The sequence below is a fragment of the Macaca fascicularis genome, chromosome 15, assembly GCF_037993035.2.
Source record: "Macaca fascicularis isolate 582-1 chromosome 15, T2T-MFA8v1.1".
Classification (NCBI taxonomy): domain Eukaryota; kingdom Metazoa; phylum Chordata; class Mammalia; order Primates; family Cercopithecidae; genus Macaca; species Macaca fascicularis.
Window position 1 is genome coordinate 37,533,318 of NC_088389.1, and position 23,642 is coordinate 37,556,959.

At 42.4% G+C, this 23,642-nt stretch overlaps 1 protein-coding gene across 13 annotated transcripts in view; it reads left to right on the forward strand.

Moving 5' to 3' along the window:
* The window catches only part of CDK5RAP2 (CDK5 regulatory subunit associated protein 2), a 190,831-nt gene that overhangs the window by 121,496 nt on the left and 45,693 nt on the right, over positions 1–23,642 (forward strand). For 10 of the 13 annotated variants that reach the window (XM_074016695.1, XM_005580931.3, XM_065530143.1 and 7 more), the window contains 5 exons: positions 664–1,081; positions 6,429–6,660; positions 10,816–10,938; positions 14,651–15,224; positions 17,090–17,322. In XM_074016695.1, the coding sequence (XP_073872796.1) occupies positions 664–1,081; positions 6,429–6,660; positions 10,816–10,938; positions 14,651–15,224; positions 17,090–17,322 (1,580 nt within the window). The remainder of the gene's footprint in view (positions 1–663; positions 1,082–6,428; positions 6,661–10,815; positions 10,939–14,650; positions 15,225–17,089; positions 17,323–23,642) is intronic. The other 3 variants (XM_065530146.1, XM_074016694.1, XM_065530147.1) reach the window with 1 other exon arrangement.

Consider the following 23,642-nt stretch of genomic DNA (forward strand, 5'->3'; position numbering starts at 1 on the left):
TGCTGCCTATACACTTATCTCCTTTAATCCTCATAGCTGTCTTGTGGAGGAATACTTATCTTCTTTTCAGAGAATTGCGGAGTTAGAATATGAAGGGATTTGTATCTGTCTTCAAAACCAATGCGTTTTCTACTATGCCTGTATACAGATACTCCTTCATTACCACCTCTTTGTTAAGCACCCATTGTGCACCAAGATGGATTAGGTCATCGATGGACTAGCCAGGTTGGCCAGATTAGTCTAAAGCCATACATGCTCCTGGATATAGAAATGGGGCCAGGGCTAGGAGGTTGGCTGGCGGGGTAGAGTCAGGGAGGACCCTGTAATTGTCATGGACACCTTATAATCCTGTTTTTTTCTACCTGGGCCCAGCCTGCATTCACATATTCATGTGACCCAACCACTTGCTGTGTGCCTTGTGTCAAATTAATTCTACTCTTCTTATCCTTGAAATGACATGGTAGTACCTGCCTTGTTTGGTTGCTGTGAGGTTACACAGGATAAAATACTGGATGTGGGTCCTGGCACGTTGTGGGTACACACTGTATTTAGTTTTGATGGAATCTGGGCAACAGTAGGTGGGGATAACTTGGGTTACTGGCTAGGGGACAAGGCCTAGCAGAAAGCTTGATTCTTCCACTTCCTTCCCTTTTGGAAAAACAGGCCAGACCTTCTGAAAGTGGTACGAGAACTGCTTCTGGGACATCTGTGCTTGGCAGAGCAGGATGTTTCTGGAGAACACCTTGGTGGTAAAACAGAGAAGACACCCAAGCAAAAAGGTGAACTTGTCCATTTTGTCCAAACCAACTCATTTTCCAAGCCACATGATGAACTGAAGTTGTCTTGTGAGGCCCAGCTAGTAAAGGCAGGCGAAGTGCCCAAGGTGGAGCTGAAAGATGCCTCAGTGCAGACTGTGGCCACGGAGGGCGACCTGCTCAGAACCAAGCACGAAGCAGTGAGAGAGGCTTGGGAAGAGAAACCGATCAACACTGCACTCAGAGCAGAGCATCGGCCAGAGAACCTGCCCGGGGTGCCTGGGTGGCAGGCTGCCCTCCTTTCCCTCCCTGGTGGGACCAATAGAGTAAGTTTTTCCATGTATTAATTATGTACTTACTTTATACAAACAAAAAACTTTAAAAATCACCTTTAATCTTACCACTTTCTTCCCATTTATATGATGAGAATGTCCAGTGTCTCTCTCTGCTTGCACTTACCCTAGCCTCCACCCAGAGCTATGTGTCCTCACTGACCTTTCCCTGCCTCTCCTTCCCCTCACTCCCTTTGTCTGTCTTCCTCCATCTCAGCCCTATCTAATTTATCTGTATATTGTGACATTTATGTGTTTTCCTTAGAAAAAACACATGTGAAGTCTTGTTTATACATCTGTCTATAGCTGTCTATTTCATGTTATGAGGAACATCTTTCCTTGTAATGGCTACATAAGGTTGCATTGTGAAGATGTCCCAAAATCTATACAATTTTCATTGTATTGATGAACATTTGCTTTTGCAGGTTGCAGTCAAATGGTCATAACCTGACTTCAGGGATAGGGATGAGAACCTAGGTTTTATCTTGTGCAGACTTTGTGTAGGAGAGGTATTATTCTGAGGGCTTCCTCTATAATCTTTTATCCTGACAACACTCATCAAAGATCTGGAAGCCACACCCCATGTTCCTGTTGTTAACCAGTGGTTGAGCTGAGACTCCCACTGTACCTGACTGCACAGCCACACCCTTTCCCTGGATCAGGCTACCTTCCAACCCTGGTGGTGTGAAATGATAAAGTCTGGGTTTGTTGAGTGAATGTTTGCATGTTGATTTTCCTTCAGCTTATATACTGTCTCTAAGCCCTGCACATCCTGTCAAATATGCCAGATTGTTAAAACCAGGTTCTTTTGGCAATGTTTGATTGGACCCTTATGAAAATCCTCTTGAGGTCATGGCTTGAACCCCCCACCCCTGCCACCCTACGGCCAAGAATCCCCATAGAAGGGAGATGTGTTCTGGGAGAGAAGGAAATAGGTCGTGTTTCTAATAGTGGTTCAGTGAAGGCTGTTGATATTCTTGTTTCTGATGGGTGTTTTGTATTTGAGAAATCAACTGTACACACTGCTTTATAGCATCAGAATGGAGAATTAAGTTTATTTTCTGACCACTAAATTACTGCTTTTGCGCATACAAAAGAGAGTTAGATATATCATTAGCAAAATTGCTTTTGATTGTTTTAAATTATGCACCAAAACTGTAATTTCTAGAAAAGGGTTTTCTAAAGATATCAGTAGAGACCAGAGAGAGAGAGAGAGACAGAGAGAGAGAGAGAGAAAGACAGAGAGAGAGAGAGAGACTGCTGTTATATTAACGGTACTAGAAATGCAAATTTGTGCAGTTTGGCTAGAATAGAAATGCTCTCATCTGCCCCAGCTCTTTCAGTTTGTACCTGTATATCAGGAAAACTAGGTGTCTTTTGTCTGTTTGGTTTTTTTGTTTGAATTTTTCATTGTGTGAGAGATGTTATTCTGTGTTCAGGAAAACTGGAGAATTGAATGGACTTAATTTCCCCCAAATATATTAAAATAGATATTTTTTTAGTTTGAAATTATTCCTCTTGCTATGTCTTCAAAAGGAAGGAAACCGTATTTGTTTATTATTTTTAGTATCTGTTAGGGATTGTGCTTGATACTCTGTGTGTGTCTGTGTGTATATATATACATATATATATAATCTCACTTAATATTCTCAACAAGAATATGAATTTGGTAGGTATTACTTACATTTTACTTTTGAAGAAATATTGGCTCAGAAAACTGTCCAGAGTGACTTAGCTGGTAAGTGGAGTGATAGGGATATAAACTAAAGTCTGGTTTTAGGTGCAGACAGAGATACTATAAACCTGCCTTTCTCTGGGAGAGAAGAGCCCTCCCATCACCACCATGGCCTCCAGTCTATGCAAAGTAGAAGGAAATTTAATGATATTCTTTGTGGTCTTTGGTAGTTAAGGAGTTGATAATCCTATGGCTTACCTCTTTTAATAGGAGACTCTGATACCCTGTTAAAAGGAATATCACTGCAGCCCGAGGGTAAGACAAGGGGACCAGATATCCTTCCAGTTGTTTAGTTAGAGGGACAAGGAGACCAGGTATCCTTTCAATTGTTTAGTACAGACAAGAGGATGGACTTTACTGATATACATGTGTTTGCATTGGGCCTAGCCACTTACCTGCTTTGAGTCTTTGGCAAGTGTCTAGTACAGTACCTTGTACGTGGTAGGAGCTTGGAGTGTGTGAGTTCCTGTTTCCCTTCCATTCCTAAGGAAGAAGTTCCAATGTGACATCTTTAATAATGTGGTAGGTGGGACTCTGTTCAGAGTCCATAAGGTAGCATTTTGTGTGGTGTTATTTTAGAACGAGCATTAGGTTGACTGATGGCAGTCTTCCAGCTTGAAATTGGCTTTGGCATTTGTGCACTTGCAGATATCTTTTCTGCTGCCATATGACACACAGATTTGGATCCAGGAATAAAGATTGGTGGAGACTGAGGACCAAGCAAATGATTGTTGTTTTCCAGCCCTCTTTGCTGAGGCGTCCACCTCCTCCCACGTGGTCTCCTTTTGCCACCTCAAACTGTTCTTATCCTTGAACCTACTCTCTCCTCTTACCTGAAATTTCAGAGCAGAAAGCATCTCACTTTTCTGAACTGAGCACTGGACCCTGAAGAGCTAGTCTTAGGTCTGACTCTTGAACCTTCTTGCACTGTGACATTGGACTAGTTGTTTGACATCTCAGTTCTTCATCTGGAAAGTAAGCATGATAACGTCTCTTATCCTGTGAGTTCTGGGAGTGCAGAGTTCACTTCAGGATTATGGGAAAGTGTGCTTGAAAGCATTTTATATCCTAGAATGTTCAAGAAGGGGCCCTTACTCTTCTTTCCTTCTTAAGAGACCTCAGTGATCTCATTTCTTGGGTCCCAAATATTTTCTGTTTTCTTCTTGGGTTCCTTCTCCTCTGCTATTTAAAAACTTTAAAAAAAAAAAAGCCTTATTAAGATTTAATTCACATATCATCCAATGCATCCCTTTAAGGTATACAATTCAGTAGGTTTTTTTGTTTTTTGTTTTTTGTCTATTGTACAATTTAGAGTTGTACAACAGTTTTAGAACATTTTCGTCATCCCAAAAGAAACCTTGTACTCATTAACAGTCACTTCCCATTTCCCCCCAACTGGCCCACCCCAGCCCTAGGCAACCATGAATCTACTTTGTGTCTCTTTTGATTTGCCTATTCTGGATTATTTTATATAAATGGAATCATGCCATACGTGGTTTTTGGTGACTAGCTTCTTCCACTTAGCATACTGTTTTTGAGGTTCATTCACGTTGTAGCATGTGTCAGTACTTCATTTATTTTTATTGCCAAACAGTATTCCATAGTGTATCCATATGGATATACCGCATTCATTAGTTGATGCACATTTGAGCTATTTCCACTTTTGGTTGTTAGAAATAATGTTGATATTCATCTACAAATTTGGGGGTGATAATGTTTTTATTTCTCTTGAGTATATACCTAGGAGTAGAATTGATGGGTAAGATGGTAACTCTGTTTAATCTTTTTGAGGAACTGCCGGACTGTTTTCTAAAGCGCCTGTACCCTCTTTACATTCTCACCGGCAGTGTGTGAGGGTTCCAGTTTCTCCACTTCTTCATCAACACTTGTTGTTGTCCTTTGATTATAGCCATCCTAATAGGTATGAAGTAGTGGTATTTTATTGTGATTTGATAGACATTTTCCTTGGTGACTAATGATGTTGAGCATCTTTTCACATGCTTATTTGCCATGCACATATCTCCTTTGGAGAAATGACTATCAGAGTTTTTACTCATCTTTTAATTGGATTGTTTTTATTATTGAGTTGTAGTATTTCTTTAAATATAGTCTGGATTTAAGTCCCTCTGCCCAGCTTTTGAATGTTTAAAATTCCCCAGTTGAAAGAGACCCCCATTTGGCCTCTTAAGTTATTGTTTATATGTTCATTCCACAAATAGCTGTTGAGTACCTACTGTGTACTAGTTCTTATGCTAGAAGCTATACAGAGAGTATGGCCAAGATATGCAAAGCCTCTTAACCCTGGAGCTTACAGGTTGGTGCAGAAGATAGACAAGGGACAGATAATTTCACAGGCATTTAATTAAAATGATAACTAACGTTCTCTGAGGGGATATGTAGAGGACAGTGAGTGTGTAATAGGGAGCTCTGCCTTGGTCTTAGAAATCAAGGCCCATTTGAGCTGAGTCTTAATGAATGCTATTAGAGTTAGTCGGGGAAGTGGGAAGGAGTGAGTGTTCTGGGCAAAGGGGTTGGCATATGCTAAGGTCCTGAGGTGGAAGGAAGGCATTTTGAGGGACCAAGGTCATTGTTGTTGAAGAGCAGGGTAAAGTGGAAGGGGGTGTAATTTAGGCTGTAGGTCCTGCAGGACTTTGTAGGTTGTGGTATGGACCTTGACCTTTGTCTTGAGAGAACTGGGAAGCAATTAAAATAGTTTTAGGCAGAAGAGAGGAGTAGTAGGTTTGTCTTTTTGCTGTAGCATGGAGAGTGGCTTAGAGAGGGCAAAAGTGGACGTGTGGAGACCACCCAGGAGGCTGTTGCCATGACTTAGGTGAGAACTAACAGCATCTTGGAGTTGAGTGGTAGCAGTGGAGGATGAGAAGTGTTGAAAGAATTGAGAGACAGCCTGGGACTTGTAATTAATGGACCCTGATGAATGGGGAAAGTGGGTGACAAGAATAAAGGGAAACTTAAAAATTATTTCCATGGTTCTAGATTGTGTAGTAAATGGATAGTCATGTGATTCACCAAGACAGAGATTGTTGAAGTGGCATAGATTTGCAGTGGAGGCATGGGGTGATGAAGCTGAAGAGTTGAATTTTCAGTTGACTCTGTAGTGCCCATAAGTCATTATGAATGAGGATGACTGGGAGTTCTGAGCCTGGGAAATATCCACTGGGTTGGCAACTTAGCAGCCACCGAAGTAAGGGGTGATTCTGGTGGACTAGCAGGGGTTGATAGGCCAGATTAGATTAGACTGAGGAATGTTTGGGAAATGAGGAAATAGATAAGGAGCAAAATAACATTTCCCAGAAGATCAAGTTGGAAGAAGAACTGCCATTTACGGAGCGTCTGGATTGTCCAGAGAGACAATGGGCCAGGGCCAGGAGGGTGGCGAGGAGAAGCTTGGCCCTTGATGATCAGGGGAGGGACCTGCCAAGATACAAGCTCTTTGGCTGGTGGATAAACATAGCTGCCATTATAGGACCGAAAAGTCTGGGCAGCCAGTTCGAATTCTGTTTTATAAGGCTGGCATGAAAATGTTGACTGTGCAACCAAAGGAAGTGTGTTCAAAGTGTATTCATTGTTGCATATGTGTGTTTTCAGGAGGCTAAGAAGTCCCGCTTGCCAATCCTAATAAAACCATCCCAGTCATTAAGAAATACGTATCGTCTCCCTGCCACCCAGGAGGTGGTGACGCAGCTGCAGAGCCAGATCTTGGAGCTGCAGGGGGAGCTGAAGGAGTTTAAAACTTGTAATAAGCAACTTCACCAAAAGTTAATTCTGGCTGAAGCAATGATGGAGGGGAGGCCAACGCCCGACAAAATGTTGCTGAATGGTAAGCACCAAGAAAAATGTATTCCCTGTGAGCTAGACAAACGGCTCGATAGAAAACTGCTTGAAATGTCAACCTTGTTGTTTAGAATTGCAATAAGTTTGAGTATAAATTTCATGAATTGCAGTGATTAATCTTGACTCTTGACAAATGCACAACAGAGGGAACACAATAAGGAGAATGAATCCATTGCTTTCATTTTACTCTGGAGTCTGGATAAAGGGAACTTGTAGTGCTCATAGGTCTGAGGGAGCACTGCTGCCTTCACTTAGGATTCTCTGCAGATGCCCCAGTTGTGTTTGGCTTTGTCTGTGGACGCCTCTGGCGTGTGACGTCAGAGGTATGCAAGTGAGGATCTACTTTGCAGAGTTCTCTGGAATGTCCAGGCCAACTTGGGGCTAATTCCAAACCTTACTAACCTTGTGTCTTCCACTAGAAGTGACCCACTTCCCCACCCTCTTTGAACCTGCTGGCTCTGCTCTCCTGGGAGGCAAGACAACAGAAAGCCCCTGGGTTAAAATGTCCCTAAATAGTTAGGATCCAGAGACTTGGAGGAAATGTGTCTAGTGGCGTCCTCTAGTCTAGGACAGTGGTGCTTAGAGATTTTGGACCAGTAACCCTTTGAGAATCTGAAGAAAGCTGAGGGCCCTCCCACAGAATGATGCAGGTGAGCATATAAGTAGCATTTTACAACATTTTCTCAGGGCTCATGAATCCACAAATGTGCATATGTTGACTCCTAATTTTGAACTTCTATAAGCAGATGGCAGCAGCACCATAACAAGAACAACAAAAGTAACCTTTTATTTATTTATTCATTTCCTCTGTGTGCCAAGCACTATTCTAGGCACTGAGGAGAGGGGAGTGAACAAAGCAGATGAAGTCTGTGTCTCTGTGTCTAGCTTACATTCTTGTGTGTGTGTGGGGTCGGGGGGAAGACAGAAAGCTGATAAGCATACGTATAACATGGGAGAAAATAAGTGCCATGGAAAAGAATGAAGCAGGATTCGGGTGTGGGGAATGTGGAGGAGGGGCAGGATTTGCTCATGTCACGAATGCTAGAGAGCCCCCGTGGTGAAATGGCATTTGAAGGGAAACAGGGGAAATGAGTGCTCTAGTCATCTTGGGAAGAAGGAAAAAGGCAAAGGCCCTGGTGCTGCTGTGAACAGGGAAGATGAATGAATAGTAAGGAGGCTAATTGTGTGGCTGGAGTGGAGTGAGGAAGCAGGAGAGTCATAGAAGATGAGGTCCGGGAGGCAACAGATCAGGCAGGCTCTCAAAGGCTGTCCTAGGACTCTTTTACTCGGTAAGATTGGAAACTTTTGGAGGGTTTTGAGCAGCAGAGTCATGATTTGACTTGAGCCTTAAAGTAGGGGTTGACAGGCTGGGCGCAGTGTCTCATACATGTAATCCCAGCACTTTGGGAGGCCAAGGCGGGCAGATCATCTGAGTTCAGGAGTTCGAGACCAGCTTGGCCAGCATGGTGAAACCCCCGTCTCTACTAAAAATACACAATTAGCCAGGCATGGTGACATGTGCCTGTAATCCCAGCTCCTCAGGAGACTGAAGCAGGAGAATCGCTTGAACCTGGGAGGCGGAGGTTGCAGTGAGCAGAGACAAGAGTGAAACTCCATCTGAAAAAAAAAAAGAAAAGTAGGAGTTGACAAACCACAGCCTGTGGGCCAAATCCGGTTCACTTCCTGTTTTTGGAAATAAAGTTTAATTGAAACACAGCCACACCCATTTGTTTGCATATTGTCTGTTTGCTTTTGTGCTTTGATGGCAGAGTTGAGTAGTTACCATAGAGACCCTATGGCCTGAAAAGCCTAAAGTATTTATTATTTGACTTTTTAAGAAAGGTAATCCAACCTCTGCTTTAAAGGATCACTTTGGATATGAACCTTTGGAAGGATGGAGTTGTCATTCACTGAGATGAGAAAGACTGAAGACTGCATGAGAGGCAAGCATGAGGGGGACATTAGGGGTCTGGTTTGGACATTTGAGATGCCTGTTGACCATCCCTGTGGAGATACCAGATAGGCAATTGGAGACAGATGAGTCTGGAGTCAAGGGCAGAGGTCTGGATTAGAGATACAGAGTTAGGAAATAGCAATATATTGGTAATATTTGAAGCAATATGACTTGGAGCCATAGCAACCAGGTCCAGGAATTGAAACTGTGGCTCTCTAGTGGTTAAAGGTTGGACCAGAAAGACCAGCCAGTGAGGTAGGAGGGGTCCAAGAGAGGATGACTTCCCAGAAGCTGAGTAAGGAGGGGATTAGCAGTGTCAGATATTGCTATAGGACAGGTAAGACAAGGACTGAGGATTGACTTTGGGATTTAACAATGTGGAAGCCATTGGTGTCCTTGAAGGGAGGCTGTTTCCATGGAGTGGGTGGGGTCTGATTGGCATGGGTTCCAGAGAGAGAATGCAGGAGAGAGATTGGAGACAGCAAGCATAGACAGCGCTGAGGAATTATACCGTAAAGCAATGTAGAGAAGGAAGGTGGTTAGGAGCCACATTGTCACCAAACCTCAGGGGATTCAGTGAATCAGGGGACCATGGATGATTACAGTAAAGTGGGGTCGGTGGTGGTATAGTCTGGAAGCATTAGCTGCAAAGGTGGAATTTTCAGGGAAGAGAGAGAATGATCTAGAAATGGCAGTGAGGAGCAAAAACACTTACACACTTTGGGCCCATGATATGAGAGCTATGGGAAAGAAATGACCACAACTTTGAAGGCTGCGGGAGAAGCAGTGTCCTTGGGGTCATCCCAAGTTCCCTTAGAGTGATGGGGAGAGGTGAATGTTCAGACAGGATATTGATGTTCTTTAGGACTTGCCAATGAAGGGAATGAATACCAGGGTGGGAGGTTGCATCAGATTAGAGGATTTCTAGAGTGGTTCAGGGATTGGAGATGACTCTGGAGTCTTGGACATATTGTGGTGTTAATAAAACAAGCACCTATTACTTACTGAGTCTTGCTGTACACTCTAAGTACATGATCTAATTGGGTTCTCTCAACAGTCCTTTGAGGCAGATACAGAAATTACTACCATCTTATAGTTAAGGCAGCAGTTTCAGAGATAAAGTGACTTGGCTACAGTCACATTGTGACCAACTTCAATCAGCCTGCCTAATTTCAAAGCCCATGTTCTTTACTGTTTCTCAAAGCCTAGTATGTGATACTTCTTGTATGCATTTTATGGTGATCCATAGCCAAAGGTAAGTTTCCTTTAATTTTAGGTTTTCTTTTGGATTTACCATAGTTGAGGTTTCCAGATAAGAAGACCTTTGGGAGAATTGCTCTTCCCTTACCACCTCCTTATCTACCTTCTTCTAATCCATTCAACCATCATCCAGGCATCTTTTCATTCATTTAGTGAACATTCCCTGGGCACCTGCTAGGTTTCCAGCCTCATGCGCTGGGGGTAGGAGAGAAATAAATCAGATACAGTCTCTGCCTTCTGAGAGCTCCCCGTCTGGTGTGGGTTGGGGGAGGTGGCAGTTAACTAAATCAGTACAGGGTTGTGGGGACCTTCATGGAGGAAAGATTTTATGGCAAAGGTAACTCAGCTCAACAGAGGCCCTGGCACTTTCCCCATAGCTTGCCATTTTTTAAAATTCAAATTTAAATTTTTTATATTTTGTGGAGATGGGGATCTTGCTATATTGCCCAGGCTGGTCTTGAACTCCTGGCCTCAAGTGACCCTCCTACCTCAGCCTCCCAAAGTGCTGGGTTATAGGCATGAGCCACCACGCCTGACTCCTAGCTTGCCATTTACACTCAATACTGTTTTTATTTTTTACTGAGACACCAGGGTGCCTCCACCCCAGGTGCTACCTCAACAGTTGCCCAGGAGACCCTAGGACCTCTGTCTTCTTGGGAAAAATGGGCACGAATTGATAGAATTCATTTTCTCACTCAGCTTTTTGAGGGCCTGGACTTAAACCATTTCAGACAAGCTGCAGTATATTTATGCTTTTTATGTCCTGTTATGGCAGCTCAATAGATTAATTTTATCTTATAAATTGCATTTTGCCTCCCCAGTGTTTTTATTTTCCCTGTTGTATCTTTGTGTTCTTCTCAGTTGCTTGGCTAAGTTTCAAGTCTTACGGTTTTATTTATTTTTCTTTCTCTTTGTGATTGCCTGTAGCTCAGCCCCCTGTGGGAGCAGCCTACCAGGACAACCCAGGAGAGCAGAAAGGAATTAAAACCACATCTTCTGCCTGGAGAGACAAGGAAATGGACAGTGATCAGCAAACAAGCTACGAGATCGGTCAGAATTCAATCCCTATGTGTACTGAACACCTTCCATGTGCCAGGCACCATTTGGGATGTTTCATCTAAAATTATTACTAAGCCCATAGCAGCCCTCTTGGGGCGTTATTATAATTCCAGTCTAACACATGGGAAGCTGAGGTTTTAAGAAATAATTGACCCAGGGTCACCCAGCTGGTAAGTAGGAGAAGAGTCAAAGTACAGTAGGATGTCAGAGCCCACCCGTCCATGTGTCAACATGCTTCTCTACCAGGTGGTGGGCTGGGTTCTGGTGGTTCAACATGAAAAGACACAGCCTGCTCTCAGGGACCCCACAGGTCAGAGGAGACAACCATCCCAACAGCCTCTCAGTATTCAGCGCGGGGCTGCCTGTTGCTGAGGTATGTTCAGTGCTGGCCTGTGTGCCCGGGAGGAGTGGGTCAGAGGAGAGCCTGAGGCTGAGACTGGATTTGTGGGGTTTGCCAGGCAGAGCAGTGAAAAAGGTGCAGATATGTGGGTGAGGGCACAGGCAAGTTGTATTCCTCTCTTTTTAAAATTATGAAGTATTAGAAGCATACATAAGCACAAAAGATAATATAACAAATACTCATGTTCTCATTCAACCAGAATGAACAAATGCCTACATTCTTTTTATGTTAGATATTTTTCCCCATTCATTAAAAAAAAAATCACTATTAATCCAGATCTAACTCACTCTGTTAGAAATAATTGTCCTCAAGAATCCTAAATTTGTCATGGGATGGCCATGGGAACACGAGTCTCTGGAAAAATACTGAGTTGTGGTACATACACTGTTTCCAGTGGTGTATACTTTGCAAGGTCCAGAGTCACTGCAGTGAATACATGTTCACATGTTTCTGCGTGTTCTGGGCTTTGAGGAGAAAGCTACTCTACCAGGCAATAAAGTCCCCCTTAACTGAATTGTGGAAAGTTGTAGAACTACAGTATTTCTTATAATGCAAATATTCATAAATGGTCTTGGGGACATCTTTTGATTTCTTCATAGTCATTAATACAAACTTCTTAACTAATTGACAGCTTCCCCTTCCCTGTCAGTACTTCCCTTCATTACTGAACGTCTTTCATTTTTCCGAATGTGCTTCCAGAACTTTGCACATGAGTTGCGTCTGCCTGAACTTCCACCTTTTAATTGTTGCCCAGCTGAGGCCGGGTGCTGCGTGTTGACATCTTCACTGCTGTTTCTTTTTCATGAGGCCCTTGACAGATACTTGGGATGTGAATAAAGGATTTTACAGGCATCTTGGCCTTCACATTGAGGGTTAAGAACTCTTTCTGTCTTTGCTCATGCACCCTGGTACAGGAGATTCCGTTGCAGGAGTGTTACTTTGGGAAGCAGCATTCAGAGCGTTAGAGGCAGACCGCCAGGCTTGGAGGAAGGGCTCCACTACTTACCTACGCTGAACCCTGAGCAAAGTCTTAAGCTCTCTAAGCCTCAACCTTCTCTTCTGTAAAGTGGGGATATTAGTGATGCCTCATAATTACTTAAGGAAAGTCCTGGGAACTAATCTTTATTTCCATGAGTGAACATGCTTCTTGTCATGAAGTACAGACCAAACTCCATTATCTGGAGGTTGTTACAGCGAAGATATTTTCTTGTGTTGGAGGGTGATTCACTGGAAGAAAGCCTTATTGAGAGATATCTCCCTCCCCAGCTCCCCTTTCTCTTTCTTGTTCAGCCAGAAGTACTTGCTGAGTACATTCTCTGTCCCAGGCCCTGTGTGAGATACTGGAGAAACAGACATGGATGACACGGTCTCCACCCTCAAGGCTATTATTGACTAATTATCATAGCAAAGTGTGTACAATAAAACTACTGTATTAGGAATGCTTCCTTTAGGTCAGGTAGCAGCTGCTTTCTAAAATGAAATACCGTATTTTATGGTATTTGCATCATGAACAGAGACAAGAGTGTACCTAAAGACACAAGGAGCAGATGGCAGAATCAGAAATTGGGACATGCATCTAATGACGATTTTTGTGTAAACTTCTTTCTGAGAGATCTCTGAGGTCACCCAGTCCAACCCCACGTTGTTGCTTCTGTAGCATTTTTCCAGGCTGACCTTTGCATGCACGCCTCCGGTGAAGGGCATCTCCTGTCTTCGAATGGTTAGACGATGTTTGTGTTACTTGGATTCCTTCACTACTGTGTGCCAGATACTGGGCTAGCCTTTTTTTTTTTTTTTCCTTTTTGCAGATATTGTTCCATATAATCTCTAAAAACAAACATATACACACAACTTTTCACAGTGAATGATGTTCTTTCCATTTTACAGATAAAGCTACTAAAGCTCAGAGAGGTCAAGTAACTTGCCTATGTGGCAGAGCCAGAGTTTGAAACCATGTGTGTTGAATTTCAAAGGCAGGTTTTTCTACTACATTCTGCTGCCCCTTAAGTATTCAGACAGCTCTCTGTATTGAGCAGAACTTTCCCTGGGCAGCCAGCAGTGTGGCATAGTGGTTAAGAACAGAAGCTCTGGAGTCAGGCCTGGGCTTGAAGCTGCACTACAGCCACATGAGACATCTCTTTCCACATTTTAGACACAGGGGAAACTGAGGCTCTTGGATAGTAAAGTCACTTGCCTCAGGCTGTGCAACCTTCTAAGCTTCATATTCTTTCTGCTGTACCACTCCACTTCTCAAAGAAGTTTGGCTGCATTTCTAAGGGTTTAGCTATTACTAGCTATAAGGAAATATTTCCTGGCAGTGTTGTGAGTGAGTGAAACACCTTACTAAAGGGGATGTCAGGGTATCTCCTGGAAGCCGTTAGACATGGACATGAGAAGACTTTCACATGTCGTGGATATTCAGAATTACCACTCTTTAGTGTTGCTTCACAGTCTGTCAGTGTTTCTCACACTGGCACTGACTTCTGGTCTGGGTTACATACTGTACTAGATGCCGAGAACGTGAAAATGAAAGGCCACATCTCTGCTGTGAAGAAACGTGCAGTCTGGTGAGGGAGAGAGGCATTCAGATAACTAATTGCTATGTGAATCAACAAATAAGCCACTTATAATTTTTACTTTAGCACCTAGCACATAGTATATTTGTCTTGAGTAATATGCATAAGGTGCTACAGAACCACAGCGAGTTGTGACTTTTGTGTAGTTTGGCAGTGGGCTTGCAGAGGAGGGAAAATTAGATCTGGGTGTGGAAAGAGTTCATTAGGTAGGAGTAGAATAGAGGGCTGAGGGGGTTCCAGGCAGAGGGCACGGCTCATGCAAAAGCATGGAGGCATGAAACAGCAAGCTATGTGCAGAGAATCATGGTTAATTTTGTAGGAAATCTCCACAGGGGTGCCAGAGATATTCCTGGAAAGGTTGCCTGGAACTAGATCGTGGGAAGGTCTCATGTAGATAGTGGGAATGGAACTAGATAGTGGGAATGTCGATGAATTTTAGAGGGGGTGTATGTAGGTTTATCACGGTTAAATTTACTTTTTAGACCAGTCACTCTGAGGAAGAAGACAACTGAGGGGTAAGAGGGAAAGGCGAGGGCTTTTTGAGGGAGGCTTGTTAGGAAAGACTGAGGCTTTTTGAGGGAAGTGTGTTAGGAAATACCAGGGCCTTTTTGAGGGAGGCTTGTTAGGCCACTGCAGTGGTCTTGGCTTGGCTATGGCTGTGAGGAAGGAGGGAGAGGGGTTGGATTTTAGTAAAAGAGATACTGACATAAATGTTTTTGATTTTCAGGCTCTGAGATTTGCCCACCTGATGACCTTGCCAGCTTGCCATCATGCAAAGAAAATCCTGAAGATGTTCTAAGCCCAACTTCAGTAGCTACTTACTTGAGTTCCAAGAGTCAGCCTTCTGCTAAAGTCAGTGTGATGGGGACTGATCAGTCAGAGAGCACTGATACCTCAAATGAGACAGAATACTTAAAACAGAAAATCCATGACTTGGAAACTGAGCTGGAAGGCTACCAGAATTTCATATTTCAGCTTCAAAAGCACTCCCAGTGCAGTGAGGCCATTATTACAGTTTTGTGTGGGACGGAAGGGGCCCAGGATGGCTTGAGCAAGCCCAAGAGTAGTTCTGATGAGGAAGAAATGACCTTTTCAGGTTTGCACCAAGTACGATATGTGAAACACATGAAAATCCTCCATCCGCTGGCCCCAGAGATGATTGATGGCAGGATGCTAGAGAACCTCAAACAGCAGCTGGAGGAACAGGAATATGAGCTGCAGAAGGAGCAGAATTTGAACATGGAACTTTTCAGTGAGATCCATAATCTGCAGAATAAGTTCAGAGATCTCTCACCTTCCAGGTACATTCCACCTCTGCGGTCTCACCATTTAAGCCTGTAGTCCCCCAGTATTGCCACTAGGTGAGAGCCCATGAGCTAAAAGAGAACGCGGCTCTGTGATAGGTAGAGTGTGTTCTGGGGAGGGCTTGATGGTGGGGTTCAGGCAGCCAGGTCCTGTGGAGAAGTGAGAGGTGAGGCCACAAAGAAGAGGAACAGCGACCACACACGTGAACATCAGTTACAAGTCTTGGGTCCTCTGGAAATTGGCAGGGCCGATTTCACCCTCCTCGAGTTGGGGGCTCAGGGTAAAGGTTTCATACTAGTCACTTGGTGAGTGATAGAGCCTGTGCTTGAACTGCACTGTGTGCTACTGGACTCTGTTACTGTTTTTTGCTGTGCTGTGAAACTAAAACTGATGTCTAGGCAAGGTAGGAGGAATATAAATATTTTCCATATCTTTACCCTTTAAGGTCATCTTAGAGAAATAAGCCTGTGTTGAAAGAGAAGAATTCTTAGGTCATGAAGATAATGCTTTATGGTCATAGATATATACAGTTTTGCTTCATGAGATATGGCAAAAATGGGATCATTTGTAAAGTTGACCTTCATTTGTCACTAATTTGAGTCAAACACATTGTTCTGAATTGTCAGGAGCCAGGATGAATTTTTCAAGACTTCCCAAGCAGTGAGATTGAAGGAAGCTTGTAATTATTGAAAGGCTGTTGTCTCAGGCCTCTGGTTAGGCACTTTTCTTATCTAATCCTCAAAATCACCTGAGAAGGAGGTGTTCCTAAACTAGTTATTATAGGTAAGGAAACTGAGCCTCAAAGCAGCTGTGGTGACTTGGCAGGGAATATTCACAGAGCTGGTCAAAGCCATTGCCAGGGTTCAAGCCCACATTATCCCACTCCAGTACCCATGTTTACCCATGTTGCTCATGAGTTACCCATGTTTGCCTATGTTACTCCAGTATTCACATGATACTGGCCCCCACCTTTAATGCTGGGATCATGTAATCTGCATGTGCACACTCTATGTTGAAGGCGACTGCCAGCCCATGTAGTGTTGTCATTTCTAGGAAGGTATGTTGAACTGAAGTGTCAACATCTTTGCCAAACTACTCGCTGGAGCAAGGTTACTGTGGCCAGTTTACCTGAGTCACATTTCCCTTAACCTTTGTAGTTACTCAGTGCCTTTCTCTTATGGGCTCACACAGGAAAAGATGGCACATGGTGGTAAGAAGGTAATACTGCATAATGATCTTCAAAGTGAGAATCGTGTTTGAATCCAAAATCTTTACCACTTAACTAGCTTTGCAATCAGCTTCTTCTTCTGTAAAAGGGGACATTTATACATTTTGGAAGACTGAGAGGATCAGATAACATATAAAGCACTGAATTCAGTTACTGACAGGTCCTAGACCCTCAGTAAATGGTAGTTAGCATCGTGATTATTCAGTGACATTTCGTTCGGGAGGAGAGAGTCCTATCTTTTTTTTCCTTGCCGTACACTTTCTTTATCACACTTCATGAGAATTTTTGGTAGGTCCTCTGACCCTTGGGGCACTCATTTCTACAATTCAGAATAGTATTTTTGAAGAGTGTTTGGAAACTAATTGTTCGCCTGAGTCCTTGCCAATCTGTACTTTAATTGGGGGCTTTATAAGGTTACAAATGTTGCAGAAGAATCTTTGTTCCAGCATTTGTTGGCTGTGTGAAATCAAAGAAGGGGTGACCTTGTACAGTTTCAATTTTTCTAAAAGTATATATACTTGTACAGCTGCAGGCTTTTAAAAATTGTACTCTGTCATTTTTCCAATTAGTGTTAAGGTCACAAAAATTCAATTCTAAAATGGTCCAAGTATTTTCTTTCCCCTCTTTTATCAGATACGATTCATTAGTTCAGTCCCAAGCCAGGGAGCTCTCCCTTCAACGGCAGCAGATTAAAGATGGCCATGGCATCTGTGTCATCTCCCGTCAACACATGAACACCATGATTAAGGCATTTGAGGAGTTGCTGCAGGCCAGCGACGTGGATTACTGCGTGGCCGAGGGTTTCCAGGAACAGCTGAATCAATGTGCTGAGCTGCTGGAGAAATTGGAAAAGCTATTTCTCAACGGTAAGTAGGGTGAGGTACGCGAGTCCTAAGACATCAGTAATTGACCCAGGACTTCTTGGAGGGGCACAGGAGGAGCTAACTCCTTGGCCTTACTTATCTCTTTCCCCTCTGCCTTGATGAGGTGCCAGCAGAACCACACTGGCTGCTGCTTCCTTCCAGTGACCACTTCCACGTGGCTTGTGGTCGGCACTGTTACAAACCAGGAGTCCAGTTTAGACACCTCAGGGGCCGGACTGGCGAGATACATGAGTGAAGCCAGCCAGGAGTTGCTGCCTCTCACTCAGCAGTGGTCACATGGTTGCCAGTTCTTGCATCTAACAAATTTTCCAGAGAAGATGGGATTTTTTTTTTGGTGAAAACTCGTGTGTTTTAAATGTTGGCAACCAAAAAAATCCAATCAACCAAGCACAATTTTTATCAGTTAAAAAGTGTATCGAAGAGTTAAGGATGGCCAGGGGAAGGATGAAAGAAACCTTTGCTATGTGCTAGGCAAAATTTTCAAAATATTTTTTTTGAGACTACAGGAAAGAACTCCCATTTACTATGCACCCAGCTCCATCAGTTGTTAGCATTTGCCACATTTGTTTTATCTTTCCCCGTCTGTACACACACGCACTCTACTATTATCTTTCTGAGCCCTAGAAGAGTGGATTGATTGATGCTATGATGTTCCTTTCTCCCTAGATAATTCAGGGTGTGGTTCCTCAGACCAAGGACATTATCTTACCTAACCATGGTACTATTATCACAAGCAGAAACAGTGTTGTCTCATATACTATTATCTAATATACAGCCTATAGTTGAATTTTTATAATTAACTCAATAATGTCTTTTATGACAGTTTATTCTGGATCCTGATCCTGATCCAGGATCCAGTCCCCACATTACATTTAGTTGTCATGTGTCTCTGGTCTTCTTTAATCTGCAGTAGTTCCTCACCCTGTCTTCTTTTTTTTTTTTTTTTTTTTAATTTATTTATTATTATTATACTTTAAGTTGTAGGGTACATGTGCGTAACGTGCAGGTTTGTTACATATGTATACTTGTGCCATGTTGGTGTGCTGCACCCATCACCTCGTCATTTACATCAGGTATAAATCCCAATGCAATCCCTCCCCCCTCCCCCCTCCCCATGATAGGCCCCGGTGTGTGATGTTCCCCTTCCTGAGTCCAAGTGATCTCATTGTTCAGTTCCCACCTATGAGTGAGAACATGCGGTGTTTGGTTTTCTGTTCTTGTGATAGTTTGCTAAGAATGATGGTTTCCAGCTGCATCCATGTCCCTACAAAGGACACAAACTCATCCTTTTTTATGGCTGCATAGTATTCCATGGTGTATATGTGCCACATTTTCTTAATCCAATCTGTCACTGATGGACATTTGGGTTGATTCCAAGTCTTTGCTATTGTGAATAGTGCCACAATAAACATACGTGTGCATGTGTCTTTATAGCAGCATAATTTATAATCCTTTGGGTATATACCCAGTAATGGGATGGCTGGGTCATATGGTACATCTAGTTCTAGATCCTTGAGGAATCGCCATACTGTTTTCCATAATGGTTGAACTAGTTTACAATCCCACCAACAGTGTAAAAGTGTTCCTATTTCTCCACATCCTCTCCAGCACCTGTTGTTTCCTGACTTTTGAATGATTGCCATTCTAACTGGTGTGAGATGGTATCTCATTGTGGTTTTGATTTGCATTTCTCTGATGGCCAGTGATGATGAGCATTTTTTCATGTGTCTGTTGGCTGTATGAATGTCTTCTTTTGAGAAATGTCTGTTCATATCCTTTGCCCACTTTTTGATGGGGTTGTTTGGTTTTTTCTTGTAAATTTGTTTGAGTTCTTTGTAGGTTCTGGATATTAGCCCTTTGTCAGATGAGTAGATTGCAAAAATTTTCTCCCATTCTGTAGGTTGCCTGTTCACTCTGATGGTAGTTTCTTTTGCTGTGCAGAAGCTCTTTAGTTTAATTAGATCCCATTTGTCAATTTTGGCTTTTGCTGCCGTTGCCTTTGATGTTTTAGACATGAAGTCTTTGCCCATGCCTATGTCCTGAATGGTACTACCTAGGTTTTCCTCTAGGATTTTTAGGGTATTAGGTCTAACATTTAAGTCTCTAATCCACCTTGAATTAATTTTCGTATAAGGAGTAAGGAAAGGATCCAGTTTCAGCTTTCTACTTATGGCTAGCCAATTTTCCCAGCACCATTTATTAAATAGGGAATCCTTTCCCCATTTCTTGTTTCTCTCAGGTTTGTCAAAGATCAGATGGCTGTAGATGTGTGGTATTATTTCTGAGGACTGTGTTCTGTTCCATTGGTCTATATCTCTGTTTTGGTACCAGTACCATGCTGTTTTGGTTACTGTAGCCTTGTAGTATAGTTTGAAGTCAGGTAGCGTGATGCCTCCAGCTTTGTTCTTTTGACTTAGGATTGTCTTGGAGATGCGGGCTCTTTTTTGGTTCCATATGAACTTTAAAGCAGTTTTTTCCAATTCTGTGAAGAAAGTCATTGGTAGCTTGATGGGGATGGCATTGAATCTATAAATTACCTTGGGCAGTATGGCCATTTTCACGATATTAATTCTTCCTATCCATGAGCATGGTATGTTCTTCCATTTGTTTGTGTCCTCTTTTATTTCACTGAGCAGTGGTTTGTAGTTCTCCTTGAAGAAGTCCTTTACATCCCTTGTAAGTTGGATTCCTAGGTATTTTATTCTCTTGGAAGCAATTGTGAATGGAAGTTCATTCCTGATTTGGCTCTCTGTTTGTCTGTTACTGGTGTATAAGAATGCTTGTGATTTTTGCACATTAATTTTGTATCCTGAGACTTTGCTGAAGTTGCTTATCAGCTTAAGGAGATTTTGGGCTGAGACAATGGGGTTTTCTAAATATACAATCATGTCATCTGCAAAGAGGGACAATTTGATTTCTTCTTTTCCTAACTGAATACCCTTGATTTCTTTCTCTTGCCTAATTGCCTTAGCCAGAACTTCCAACACTATGTTGAATAGGAGTGGTGAGAGAGGGCATCCCTGTCTTGTGCCAGTTTTCAAAGGGAATTTTTCCAGTTTTTGCCCATTCAGTATGATATTGGCTGTGGGTTTGTCATAAATAGCTCTTATTATTTTGAGGTACGTTCCATCAATACCGAATTTATTGAGCGTTTTTAGCATGAAGGGCTGTTGAATTTTGTCAAAAGCCTTTTCTGCATCTATTGAGATAATCATGTGGTTCTTGTCTTTGGTTCTGTTTATATGCTGGATTATGTTTATTGATTTGCGAATGTTGAACCAACCTTGCATCCCAGGGATGAAGCCCACTTGATCATGGTGGATAAGCTTTTTGATGTGTTGCTGAATCCGGTTTGCCAGTATTTTATTGAGGATTTTTGCATCGATGTTCATCAGGGATATTGGTCTAAAATTCTCTTTTTTTGTTGTGTCTCTGCCAGGCTTTGGTATCAGGATGATGTTGGCCTCATAAAATGAGTTAGAGAGGATTCCCTCTTTTTCTATTGATTGGAATAGTTTCAGAAGGAATGGTACCAACTCCTCCTTGTACCTCTGGTAGAATTCAGCTGTGAATCCATCTGGTCCTGGAGTTTTTTTGGTTGGTAGGCTATTAATTATTGCCTCAATTTCAGAGCCTGCTATTGGTCTATTCAGGGATTCAACTTCTTCCTGGTTTAGTCTTGGGAGAGTGTAAGTGTCCAAGAAACTATCCATTTCTTCTAGATTTTCCAGTTTATTTGCGTAGAGGTGTTTATAGTATTCTCTGATGGTAGTTTGTATTTCTGTGGGGTCGGTGGTGATATCCCCTTTATCATTTTTAATTGCGTCGATTTGATTCTTCTCTCTTTTCTTCTTTATTAGTCTTGCTAGTGGTCTGTCAATTTTGTTGATCTTTTAAAAAAACCAACTCCTGGATGCATTGATTTTTTGGAGGGTTTTTTGTGTCTCTATCTCCTTCAGTTCTGCTCTGATCTTAGTTATTTCTTGCCTTCTGCTAGCTTTCGAATGTGTTTGCTCTTGCTTCTCTAGTTCTTTTAATTGCGATGTTAGAGTGTCAATTTTAGATCTTTCCAGCTTTCTCTTGTGGGCATTTAGTGCTATAAATTTCCCTCTACACACTGCTTTAAATGTGTCCCAGAGATTCTGGTATGTTGTATCTTTGTTCTCATTGGTTTCAAAGAACATCTTTATTTCTGCCTTCATTTCGTTATGTACCCAGTAGTCATTCAGGAGCAGGTTGTTCAGTTTCCATGTAGTTGAGCGGTTTTGATTGAGTTTCTTAGTCCTGAGTTCTAGTTTGATTGCACTGTGGTCTGAGAGACAGTTTGTTATAATTTCTGTTCTTGTACATTTGCTGAGGAGTGCTTTACTTCCAATTACATGGTCAATTTTGGAGTAAGTACGATGTGGTGCTGAGAAGAATGTATATTCTGTTGATTTGGGGTGGAGAGTTCTATAGATGTCTATTAGGTCTGCTTGCTGCAGAGATGAGTTCAATTCCTGGATATCCTTGTTAACTTTCTGTCTCGTTGATCTGTCTAATGTTGACAGTGGAGTGTTGAAGTCTCCCATTATTATTGTATGGGAGTCTAAGTCTCTTTGTAAGTCTCTAAGGACTTGCTTTATGAATCTGGGTGCTCCTGTATTGGGTGCATATATATTTAGGATAGTTAGCTCTTCCTGTTGAATTGATCCCTTTACCATTATGTAATGGCCTTCTTTGTCTCTTTTGATCTTTGATGGTTTAAAGTCTGTTTTATCAGAGACTAGTATTGCAAGCCCCGCTTTTTTTTGTTCTCCATTTGCTTGGTAAATCTTCCTCCGTCCCTTTATTTTGAGCCTATGTATGTCTCTGCGTGTGAGATGGGTCTCCTGAATACAGCAGACTGATGGGTCTTGACTCTTTATCCAGTTTGCCAGTCTGTGTCTTTTAATTGGAGCATTTAGTCCATTTACATTTAAGGTTACGATTGTTATGTGTGAACTTGATCCTGCCATTATGATATTAACTGGTTATTTTGCTCGTTAGTTGATGCAGTTTCTTCCTAGCCTCGATGGTCTTTACATTTTGGCATGTTTTTGCATTGGCTGGTACCGGTTGTTCCTTTCCATGTTGAGTGCTTCCTTCAGGGTCTCTTGTAAGGCAGGCCTAGTGGTGACAAAATCTCTAAGCATTTGCTTATCTGTAAAGCATTTTATTTCTCCTTCACTTATGAAACTTAGTTTGGCTGGATATGAAATTCTGGGTTGAAAATTCTTTTCTTTAAGAACGTTGAATATTGGCCCCCACTCTCTTCTGGCTTGTAGAGTTTCTGCCGAGAGATCTGCTGTTAGTCTGATGGGCTTCCCTTTGTGGGTAACCCGACCTTTCTCTCTGGCTGCCCTTAAGATTTTTTCCTTCATTTCAACTTTGGTGAATCTGGCAATTATGTGTCTTGGAGTTGCTCTTCTCGAGGAGTATCTTTGTGGCGTTCTCTGTATTTCCTGGATTTGAATGTTGGCCTGCCCTACTAGGTTGGGGAAGTTCTCCTGGATGATATCCTGAAGAGTGTTTTCCAACTTGGTTCCATTTTCCCCCTCACTTTCAGGCACCCCAATCAGACGTAGATTTGGTCTTTTTACATAATCCCATACTTCTTGCAGGCTTTGTTCATTTCTTTTTCTTCTTTTTTCTTTTGGTTTCTCTTCTCGCTTCATTTCATTCATTTGATCCTCAATCGCTGATACTCTTTCTTCCAGTTGATCGAGTTGGTTACTGAAGCTTGTGCATTTGTCACGTATTTCTCGTGTCATGGTTTTCATCTCTTTCATTTCGTTTGTGACCTTCTCTGCATTAATTACTCTAGCCATCAATTCTTCCACTTTTTTTTCAAGATTTTTAGTTTCTTTGCGCTGGGTATGTAATTCCTCCTTTAGCTCTGAGAAATTTGATGGACTGAAGCCTTCTTCTCTCATCTCGTCAAAGTCATTCTCCGTCCAGCTTTGATCCGTTGCTGGCGACGAGCTGCGCTCCTTTGCCGGGTGAGATGCGCTCTTATTTTTTGAATTTCCAGCTTTTCTGCCCTGCTTTTTCCCCATCTTTGTGGTTTTATCTGCCTCTGGTCTTTGATGATGGTGATGTACTGATGGGGTTTTGGTGTAGGTGTCCTTCCTGTTTGATAGTTTTCCTTCTAACAGTCAGGACCCTCAGCTGTAGGTCTGTTGGAGATTGCTTGAGGTCCACTCCAGACCCTGTTTGCCTGGGTATCAGCAGCAGAGGCTGCAGAAGATAGAATATTTCTGAACAGCGAGTGTACCTGTCTG